Raw genomic sequence first — 11,270 nt, 5'->3', positions numbered from 1 at the left:
GACAGCCACAAGGGCTCTTCTCAGCAGCTAGCAACATCCAGCCTTTCTGAGCGGTGTGAGGTGGACACACGGTCTGAGAGCCCTTCAAAATATTTTGAAAACCCCTAAGCATACTTAGGGGTTACTGCCACCATTATTATCATTGCTGTCTGGCTTCTGATTAATTTCTCTCTAGACTATTGTAGGGATCTGGCATCGGCCCAGGGGCAGGCCTGGGGTGCGGTTCGTTAGGGGCAGGGGCGTCTGGACTGCGGGAATTCTAGAGACTCTTGCGGAGGAGGAAGCTGGGCGGGGCCCACCTCCTTTGGTGCGGCTGGCATCGCCACTTTAAGGCGGCGGCGGCGCGAGCAGGTCTATGGTAATGAGCCGCCGCCGCCGCCGCCACCGCTCTGCAGAGCTCGCCCGCCCGCCAGCCTGGAAGGCGAGGGAGCGTGGGGCTGGGCCCGGGGCCGCGGCGACAGCAGCGGCAGCGCCGGCGGGGACGCGGGGCACGAGCGGGCGGCGCGGGGCCGTCAGGGGCGGCCGGGTCCCGGCCAGGGTCCGGGTGCAAAGCTCCGCGGGCGCAGGTGGGCTATCCCGCGGGGGCGAGGGGCACTCCAAGGACCGGGGGACCGGCAGGGCCAAGGGCGCGGGGCCCGCGGGCGCAGGTGGAGAGAGCCGGGTGTGCAAGTAGAGGCGCCGCGCCAGCCGGTGGTGGTCGGGGTGACCCGGGTCGCGGGCCCGGCTCGGGGAACGGTGGGAGCCGGGGCGCGTGGGAGCGCGCAGCGCCAGGCCCTGTTGAGGCATTAAGGAGCAGGCCCTGCGGGGCGCACGAGTGGACCCCGGGGACTGGCGCCCCGGCCTGGGCATGAGGCGCGGCGGGGCCGGCAGGAGCGGGAGGAGGAGCCGCCGCCGCCGTTGACCCGGCCGGCCGGGAAGTGGGAGAGATGCGGAGCCCGGCGGCCCGCGCCCCCCTTCCAACGCCGCTGCCGCCGCTGCTGCTACTGCTGCTGCTGCTGCTGCTGCGGCCACTGCTGGGAGACCAAGTGGGGCCCTGTCGTTCCCTGGGGCCCGGGGGACGCGGCTCCTCGGGGGCTTGCGCCCCCGTGGGCTGGCTCTGTCCAGACTCATCCTCGAACCTCTGGCTCTACACCAGCCGCTGCAGGGATGCGGGGACCGAACTGACTGGCCATCTGGTGCCCCACCACGATGGCCTGAGGGTCTGGTGTCCAGAATCTGGGGCCCACATCCCCCTGCCGCCAGCCCGGGAAGGCTGCCCCTGGAGCTGTCGTCTTCTGGGCATTGGAGGCCACCTTTCCTCACAGGGCAAGCTCACCCTGCCTCATGAGCACCTGTGTTTAAAGGCCCCGCGGCTGAGATGCCAGTCTTGTAAGCTAGTGCAGACTCCAGGGTTCAGGGCAGGGGACAGCTCGGCAGAAGAGTCCATGGGTGGGCGTCGGAAAAGGAATGTGAATACAGCCCCCCAGTTCCAGCCCCCCAGCTACCAGGCCACAGTGCCCGAGAATCAGCCAGCAGGTACTCCTGTGGCATCTCTGCGGGCCATCGACCCGGATGAGGGTGAGGCAGGTCGGCTTGAGTACACTATGGATGCCCTCTTCGATAGCCGCTCCAACCATTTCTTCTCCCTGGACCCAGTCACCGGTGCAGTAACCACAGTCGAGGAGCTGGATCGTGAGACCAAGAGCACCCATGTCTTCAGGGTCACGGCACAGGATCACGGCATGCCCCGACGCAGTGCCCTGGCCACGCTCACCATCCTGGTGACTGACACCAATGATCATGACCCAGTTTTTGAGCAGCTGGAGTATAAGGAGAGCCTCAGGGAGAACCTGGAGGTTGGCTATGAGGTTCTCACTGTCAGAGCCACAGATGGTGATGCCCCTCCCAATGCCAATATTCTGTACCGCTTGCTGGAGGGCCCTGGGGGCGGGCCCTCTGAAGTCTTTGAGATTGACCCTCGCTCTGGGGTGATCCGAACCCGAGGCCCAGTGGATCGGGAAGAGGTGGAATCCTACCAGTTGACAGTGGAAGCAAGTGACCAGGGTCGGGACCCTGGTCCACGGAGTGCCACAGCTGCTGTTTTCCTGTCTGTGGAGGATGATAATGACAATGCCCCCCAGTTCAGTGAGAAGCGCTATGTGGTCCAGGTATGGGAGGACGTGACCCCAGGAGCCCTGGTACTTCGGGTCACAGCCTCGGATAGAGACAAGGGCAGCAATGCCCTGGTGCACTACAGCATCATGAGTGGCAATGCTCGGGGACAGTTTTACTTAGATGCCCAGACTGGCGCTCTGGATGTGGTGAGCCCTCTTGACTATGAGACAACCAAGGAATACACCTTACGGGTTCGGGCACAGGATGGTGGCCGCCCCCCTCTCTCAAACGTCTCTGGCCTAGTGACAGTGCAGGTCCTGGATATCAATGACAATGCCCCTATCTTTGTCAGCACCCCCTTCCAGGCTACTGTCCTGGAGAGTGTCCCCTTAGGCTACTTGGTTCTCCATGTTCAGGCCATCGATGCTGATGCTGGTGACAATGCCCGCCTGGAATACCGCCTGGCAGGGGTCGGGCACGACTTCCCCTTCACCATCAACAATGGCACAGGCTGGATCTCTGTGGCTGCTGAGCTGGACCGGGAAGAAGTTGATTTCTACAGCTTTGGAGTTGAAGCCCGAGACCACGGCACCCCTACCCTCACTGCCTCGGCCAGTGTCAGCGTGACCATCCTGGATGTCAACGACAACAACCCGACCTTTACCCAACCCGAGTACACGGTGCGGCTCAATGAGGATGCGGCCGTGGGCACCAGCGTGGTGACGGTGTCAGCCGTGGACCGTGATGCCCACAGTGTCATCACCTACCAGATCACCAGCGGCAACACCCGAAACCGCTTCTCCATCACCAGCCAGAGCGGTGGTGGGCTGGTGTCCCTTGCCCTGCCCCTGGACTACAAACTTGAGCGGCAGTACGTGCTGGCTGTTACTGCCTCTGATGGCACACGGCAGGACACCGCCCAAGTGGTGGTGAATGTCACTGACGCCAATACGCATCGTCCCGTGTTTCAGAGCTCCCACTACACGGTGAATGTTAACGAGGACCGGCCAGCAGGCACCACAGTGGTGCTGATCAGTGCCACAGACGAGGACACCGGTGAGAACGCCCGCATCACCTACTTTATGGAGGACAGCATCCCCCAGTTCCGCATCGATGCAGACACGGGGGCTGTCACCACCCAAGCCGAGCTGGACTACGAGGACCAGGTGTCCTACACCCTGGCCATCACCGCCCGGGACAACGGTATCCCCCAGAAGTCTGACACCACCTACCTGGAGATCCTGGTGAACGACGTGAATGACAACGCTCCTCAGTTCCTGCGGGACTCCTACCAGGGCAGCGTCTACGAGGATGTGCCCCCCTTCACCAGCGTCCTGCAGATCTCAGCCACTGACCGTGACTCTGGTCTTAACGGCAGGGTCTTCTACACCTTCCAAGGTGGCGATGATGGAGATGGAGACTTTATCGTAGAGTCCACATCAGGCATCGTGCGCACGCTGCGGAGGCTGGATCGTGAAAATGTGGCCCAGTACATCCTGCGGGCGTATGCAGTGGACAAGGGGATGCCTCCAGCCCGCACGCCCATGGAGGTGACGGTCACTGTGTTGGATGTGAATGACAATCCGCCCGTCTTTGAGCAGGATGAGTTTGATGTGTTTGTGGAAGAGAACAGTCCCATTGGGCTGGCTGTGGCCCGGGTCACAGCCACTGACCCTGACGAGGGCACCAACGCCCAGATCATGTACCAGATTGTGGAGGGCAACATCCCTGAGGTCTTCCAGCTGGACATCTTCTCTGGGGAGCTGACCGCCCTGGTAGACTTGGACTACGAGGACCGGCCGGAATACATCCTGGTCATCCAGGCCACGTCGGCGCCCCTGGTGAGCCGGGCTACGGTGCACGTCCGCCTGCTGGACCGCAACGACAACCCCCCCGTGCTGGGCAACTTTGAGATCCTTTTCAACAATTATGTCACCAACCGCTCAAGCAGCTTCCCGGGGGGTGCCATCGGCCGCGTGCCTGCCCACGACCCTGACATCTCGGACAGCCTGACTTACAGCTTCGAGCGGGGGAACGAACTCAGCCTGGTCCTACTCAATGGCTCCACTGGCGAGCTGAGGCTGAGCCGGGCCCTGGACAACAACCGACCTCTGGAGGCCATCATGAGCGTGCTGGTTTCAGGTAAGGAAGGGCCCAGGTGACCCTGGAGTGGGGTCGGAGGGGGAGGGTGGCCCTTGAGGGAGGGCCTGGGCAGCTGTCCCAGGAGGAACCGCTGAGCTGCCTCTCTGCCCAGTACTGGGTACTGGCCCAGCCGTCGAGGGGCGAGAAGCAAGCAGCCTGGGAAGGAGCCTGCGGAATCCTGGCAGCGGGGCCGGCCTCGCTCGCCACCCCAGGCCGCCTGGGCTGCTCCGGTTGGCTGCCCCCTGCCTACCAGCCTGTGACGTGGTGGGGGAAGCGCTGTGAGGCTGCCCTGGCCATGGCTGCTGCCAAGAATTTGGGGGGTGGGGGAGGCGCGTGGAAGACTGGGGTTCAGGAAAGCTGGGGGAGGGATGGAGGACTGTGGCCGGGAGAGGCCAGCCGCCGCCCAGCGCCCCCCACCCCCCACCCCCCCAGGGTATCCCTGTGATCTCACACAGCCTCCCACAGAGCCGAGGCTCTGGGGGCACGGGGTTGCTGCTGCGGGGTCAGGACCTTGCGGTCGGGCCCCTTCTGGTCCCCGGCTGAGCCGCAGACTGGCTGAGGGGGACTTTGTCTAGTACATTCTTTTCCCTCCAGGCAGAAAGAGCCTGGCCTGGCTCCCTCTTCTGAGCTCCCACAGGAAGTGAGGCCGGAGCTCATTGTCTCTGTCCAAACAGACCCCACTGTCGGAGGTTGTGGTTCGGGTCCCGCCTGGGGGAGGGGCTGCAGGGGATCCAGGGGCAGGCTGAGGCCTCTTGGGCCCCTTGCCACCCCACGGACTGTTCTAGATGCCAGGCTTTCCCTGTGGGCCCTGAGAGCCTGGGCTCAGAGGATGGGACGTGGGGACCACCACGTGCCTGGGAACTGGTGACCTCTGAGGGCAGAGCCGCCGGATCCAGTGGCGAGAGAACAGAGTCCTGGGGCGTGGGAGCCTGGCCAGGACCCAGGCCGGGCGTTCCAGCTGCCTGGCCAAGCGCTCAGCCTGCAGACTCCCAGGACAGAGGGCTGGGGAAGGAGGGTTGGGCCAGGGACCACGTTCTGTCTCTTCTGCCACCAGCAAGGAGGGGGCCCGCCCCAGGCACCTGAGCCCCTGCGCCACACCTGGGAACTGCTGAGATCCTCCAGAGGGCTCCTTGTTGGCTGCACCCTGGGGATGGGCGGGTCAGGGCACCCCCACTCCAGACACATCAGGGAAGGGGGAAGGAAAGGAGCCTGGCGGGCCTCACTTCCAGTGCAGGGAGTCCAGGCCGGGAGTGAGAGGCAGGCGGGACACAGGGCGTGGCTTCAGCGCCCCTACTTGTGGCCCTTTCTGGACTGATGCTCCCCTGCCGCACTCCTCAGGTGGCCATCACAGCCAAGGCACATGAGCGTTTAGAGGTCGCAGAGAAGGCTCTGTGCCTCTGGAAGCTTCAGTTCTCCTCCAGGAGGAGGAAGTGGGAGCTGGAGCTCCCCTGTCTCGTGTCCTTCTCTGTGCTGGGAGCCAGTGGGAAGCGGTGGAGGGCCGTGGCCTCTCCCTCCTGTCCACCCCCCAGTCCACTCAGTGAGTGCGCAGGATGCCGAGGGATGGGGCAGAGGAGGCCCCCCCTGCCCCCGCCTTCGTGTCTCTACCGGGCAAAGCCCCAGACCGCAGCCCCCCAGAATAGAGGGCGCAGCCTTGGCTGGCCCTCCGGCCCTAGCCCCACCCTCTCCCCTCGGCCCTGACCCTTGGAGGCAGTCACCACGGCAACCCCAAAGTTCAGGGAGGTTGGGGTGAGAGGGATCGACTCCCACTGCCCCTTTGTTTTCCTTCTCTTGTTCTTTGTCTCTTCTTTCTTTCCCGCCTCTGCCCCCGGGGCCCTTCTGCTGGGCCCCCTCCACTGCCCTCTCCCCATCTCCTGTGTGACTCTCTCCTCCTTTCCCACTTTCTCCACTGCTGGCTCTTTTCCTGGGCCTTTGTCTTCCCCTGTTTGGTCTCTGTGCTTATGCCTCTCTGATTTCCCCCTCTCTTGTTTGCAGCGGCTGCAGCTGCCCCAGCCTGGGCTGCATGGCTCTCCTGAAGCCTGAGTTCCCCCTGCCTTTTCTTCCTCTGCTAAGACACGCAGGAGCTCCTGTCCATGGCATGGTCAGCCCCGGGAGTGGCAGACCCCCTCCAGGCCTACAACTTCCACTGGCACATCTGCCAGGGGAAGGGAGGCTTGGAATCCGATTCTGCCACAGTCTGGGATGTGGAACTTTTCCAGGTGTGGCTGGCTGGGCTCTGGGCACAGACGGTGTTTCCTGGGGTCAGGGCCCACCCCAGCCTTTTTTCTGTCCAGGAGGATGGCTCACGCAATGCACCCCCCACCCCTGTTCCCACCATCTTCTTTGCACCTGAGGGGTGACCCAGGTCAAGGCAGGGGAGAGGAACAAAGAGGCAGGAGAGGGCAGTGAGTTGACTGCTGGGAGGGGGGACAATAGCAGAGGGGCAGGTGGCCACAGATGGTGGACAGATGGGAAGCAACAGAGACACTGGGCGAGGGGCATAGGCGGGGCCTGAGACAGCAGAGGAGGGACGTGGGGAGGAGTGCTTGTTCCCAGGGCTGAGGGGTGATGAGGTTTCCGTGGCTCGTTGGCCTTGACTGCCGCCTCCCCTCCCCAATCAGTTAGGAGTACTCTGTGTGGACGCTTAGGCCGCTTTCTACCCGGAGGGACTATCACACTCAGGATTGGCTGGGCACCAGGTAAACAGGAGTCCTGTGCCAGCTCCATACCTCAGTGCAAGGGGGGTCTGAAGAAGGGAGAAAAGGAGAGCCTGAGGTCATCAATCTGGGGGGGCTTCCTGGAAAAGGTGAGTTTAGGGCAGGTTAGAAAACTAGGACTATGGGCCGGTGTCTGGAGAGGCCAGGTAGGAAGGAACAGCCTGTGCGGTATCTGGGTATCTGCAAGTCGAGAGAAGGAGGAGCAGAAGTGGGTGACGACAAAACAGGCTTGCTGCTGGGAGCAGGCGGGCCTCGGCGTTCTCAGACCATGAGGCTGGAGGGCAGGTGCGCGGTGGGCCGCGGTCATGGCTGGGACAGGTGTTGGGCTTCGGCTTTCCCAGGCTCAACTGAGACACCAGTGCCGTCGACGCCTCCAGGAGATGTGACAAAGACGCAGAATCTATTCCTAGATCCCTCTCCTACTCCCATCCCACCCCAGAAACACCAACTCCTGCCCCATTCCTGCCAGGGTGTTCTTTTTCATAGCTGCTTAGGCTCCTCCTGCTGTTTGTGAAGCTCATTTTTTCATTATGGAGACCAAACAGATTCTCATGAACATCTTAGTATTGACTGAAAACCTACTATGTGTAGGACACTGTAGTAAATAAAAAATGAGTGTCCCTTGTAGCCCTGCCGAGCCTTTTCCCTCTTCCCTTGGCCTCTAGTTTTCATTTTCAGCTGAGTAAAATCCATTGCCATGTATTTGCGCATTCAGGTGTACATGGTATTTCTGGGCTTAGGGTGTGTGGGTGGAGTGAGACACCGGCGAGTGCATACTTAGCTGTTCATAAGTGAGTGTGTGGCCTGAGGGTGTGCCAGGCTGTAATTTGGCGAGCCAAGTGGGCGATGAGGAGCTGGAGGGCCTAGGGCTGGAGGAGGGGTCAGCCCTGTGGGGCTCTGTCTGGGCAGCAGGATGGAGAGCTGCCCAGGCCCTTCCATCTCTGGTCCCTCGGACCCCGCAGCAGCAGGGCAGTGGGTGGTGCTTCCACCGGTAAGGTGGCTCAGCTGGATTTCCTGGGGTGGGGCCCCCCGGCTACCCTCAGCAGCCCAGAGTTGGGCGGGAAGAATGCTTTGTGTGGGGCGTTGCCATGGGGATAGCGGGCCTGTGCCCAAGCAGCCATGGGACTCAGTGGGAGGAGGACTGGGTGGCCCAGTGACCCAGTTCACCCCCCACTCTGCCGCAGTGGGGGAAAGGGGAACACGGCCAGGGTCAGGGTTGTGGTAGCTGAGATACAGAGGCTGAGGGAGCGGGAAGATTATGTTTGTGGATCTCTCATGCTCTGGCCCCTACAGAGAGGTAAGAAACAGGCAAAATGGGACTCTTGTGTAGGGAAATTTGCCAAGAATGGTATAATGAAGTAGAACCTGTGGCTTGGGCAGGAAAAGGTGCATAGACTTAAAAGATGTGCCCAGGGAGTTCCCATCATAGCTCAACAGTTAATAAACCCGACTAGCATCCATGAGGATGCAGGTGCGATCCCTGACCTTGGTCGGTGGGTTAAGGATCTGGCATTGCCGTGAAGTGTGGTGTTGCTGTGACTGTAGCAAAGGCCGGTAGCTACAGCTCCGACTGGAACCCTAGCCTGGGAACCTCCATATGCAAAAAAAAATAGATGTGCCCAGAAGTTCCCGCTGTGGCACAACGGGAGATTGGTGGCGTCTTGGGAGCACATTCCATCTCTGGCAGGCACAGTGGGTTAAGGTTCCTGCGTCACAGCCAGCTTTGGCTTAGGTCACGACTGCAGCTCAGATCTGAGCCCTGGCTGGGGAACTCCACATGCCAAGGGGCGGCCAAAAATGAAAAACAAACGAACAAACAAAAAACCAGATGTGCCCATGTTACACAGCAGAGGGTTTCTGGAAAGTATGCAATGAGAACTTCTGCAATCAACCCCCTTAAGTGCGAATGGGGGCTGAGCCCTCAAGGAGTGACTGTCCCACGGTTGACATACACATACCTCCTAGGACACCATTATGCCAGTCAGAAAACAGGACGCCTTCTTGGCAACTGGGCAGTGCAGGAGCCTGCAGGGGGATTTCGGCCCACAGGCTCTCCCTCCCCCGGGTGCTCCTGCCTCGGCCGGGTCTCTGGCACCCCTGCCCTCCCCGGGTCCTAACCATCTGGCCTCTCCGCAGATGGCGTGCACAGTGTGACCGCCCAGTGCGCCCTGCGAGTCACCATCATCACCGACGAGATGCTCACGCACAGCATCACGCTGCGCCTGGAGGACATGTCTCCCGAGCGCTTCCTGTCGCCGCTTCTGGGTCTTTTCATCCAGGCCGTGGCCGCCACGCTGGCCACACCCCCAGACCACGTGGTGGTCTTCAACGTGCAGCGGGACACGGACGCCCCCGGCGGCCACATCCTCAACGTGAGCCTGTCGGTGGGCCAGCCGCCAGGGCCCGGGGGCGGGCCCCCCTTCCTGCCCTCGGAGGACCTGCAGGAGCGCCTGTACCTCAACCGCAGCCTGCTGACGGCCATCTCCGCGCAGCGCGTGCTGCCCTTCGACGACAACATCTGCCTGCGCGAGCCCTGCGAGAACTACATGCGCTGCGTGTCGGTCCTGCGCTTCGACTCCTCGGCGCCCTTCATCTCCTCCTCCTCCGTGCTCTTCCGGCCCATCCACCCGGTCGGGGGGCTGCGCTGCCGCTGCCCGCCAGGCTTCACCGGTGACTACTGCGAGACGGAGGTGGACCTCTGCTACTCGCGGCCCTGCGCCCCCCACGGGCGCTGCCGCAGCCGTGAGGGCGGCTACACCTGCCTCTGCCGAGAGGGCTACACGGGTGAGCCTTCAAAGAGGGAGGGGGCCCCCCAGGGGTGGTCCAGGGGGCTGACACTGTGGTGCCAGCACAATCGGGCTAAAGACAAGAGTGGCGGTGTTCCTTTCTGGAGGAAGGTACAGAGTACACTGGGCGCCCACCAGTCCCACTTGCTCTTTCACACCAGCCACCTATTAGGGAAGGCAGAAGGGGGAGCCCTTCTCGGCCACCTATCTGCCCCCACCGCAGGGGCTGTAACTGAGGTCAGCCCTAGCCTTCGAGCCAACCTGCTTGCATTTGTATCTCAAGCTTGGACAGGAGTTGCTGTGTGACCTTGGGCAAGTTACCTAACCTCTCTGTGCCTTAGTATTTTTAAATGGAGATAATGAATCTACTTACATCATAAGGTGGTTGTGAAGATGAACTTAATTAACTTAACCTGTGTAAAGAGCTGGCCTGGAGGAAGCGTTGGCTGTGATTTAAGGGCAGGCTGAGATCAGGTGACTTGCTCACAGCTGGTTTAGGGGTGATGCTGGGCCTCATACTGCTCTCTCCCCACTGCTGAGTGAATTACCTTTCTGGGCTGCTGCAAGTGCTTTTCTCCCGCCTGTTGAGGGGAAGGCACAGGAGAGCTGGGGAAACTGGAGAGTTTGGGTGTGGGCATAGGGGTGTTTCAGAAGATCCCTGCACCTGTGTGACCCGAGCAGAATAGCCCCACCCCCACCCAGGTCTGTGAAACAGGGTCCTGACCAAGAGGCCTTCCTTTTTTGGCCTGATTTACGCATCCTGTTCCCAGCCTCTCCCTGGGATGCTCCTTGCCTCTGCTTTGTGTTCCTGATTGCCCTCCGGATACCCCCTCCTCTCCTCCATGGGCCCTTCCTTCCCAGATGCCTTAGGCCTGGTTCTCTCTCTCCCAGAGCCATGCCCACTGGCTCTGCCAGCAGTGGTAGGCAGGCTCCACTGCCTTCCCTGCTGCATCTTCCTGCCCAGAACTTGCCAGACTTGACTCCTCTCAGCTGCTGCTGGTGGAGGGGGGGCTGGGGGGAGGGGAGGGAAGTCTTTGTCCAGGAGGATGGGGTTGGGGGGTGCTTAGAGTAGGCGAACAACAGTTTCCATGGAAACAAGAGCCAGTCACTAGGCACTGGAGCTGAGAACCTATCTCTAGAATCTGGGAATGGGGAGGGAGAGAAAGGGGTGGATTTTTCCATCTGATCTTGCTGGAATTTTCAGCTCCTCCTTGGACTCCTACTCTGCTCCTAGGCTTGGGGCCCTACTCTCTCAGCATCTCCCAAGTGCACCCAGGTCCTCAAGCTGGACTCCACGGCGCAGGGTGGGAGTTCCCTGCCCCAGTTCTGGAGAGTCCCCAGCTCCCCGCCTACACCTCCCCATAACTCTGAAACTCTGACAAATCCAAGTAGAAGCCTGGTCTCGTCCCCAGGGAGGGAAACTGATCTTGGCGCCTGACAGGGACAAAAGCACCAGTGAGGGGGAGGGCGGGGGTGTTGGCACCAGGCCTTGTGCTGACCCGCAGGCTTTTCCCTCCATGCGTTCACCCCCGAA

General features: G+C 61.5%; 1 protein-coding gene across 1 annotated transcript in view; it reads left to right on the top strand.

Moving 5' to 3' along the window:
- CELSR2 (cadherin EGF LAG seven-pass G-type receptor 2) overlaps nucleotides 506-11,270 on the top strand; it is a 25,933-nt gene continuing 15,168 nt past the window's right edge. Inside the window, 2 exon segments of the mRNA XM_021090085.1 lie at nucleotides 506-4,236; nucleotides 9,087-9,734. Coding sequence (XP_020945744.1) covers nucleotides 927-4,236; nucleotides 9,087-9,734 — 3,958 coding nt within the window. The 5' untranslated portion in view covers nucleotides 506-926.

Source organism: Sus scrofa, chromosome 4 (assembly GCF_000003025.6).
Source record: "Sus scrofa isolate TJ Tabasco breed Duroc chromosome 4, Sscrofa11.1, whole genome shotgun sequence".
In the NCBI taxonomy this organism is placed as follows: domain Eukaryota; kingdom Metazoa; phylum Chordata; class Mammalia; order Artiodactyla; family Suidae; genus Sus; species Sus scrofa.
This window is presented reverse-complemented; position numbering and strand designations above follow the sequence as displayed.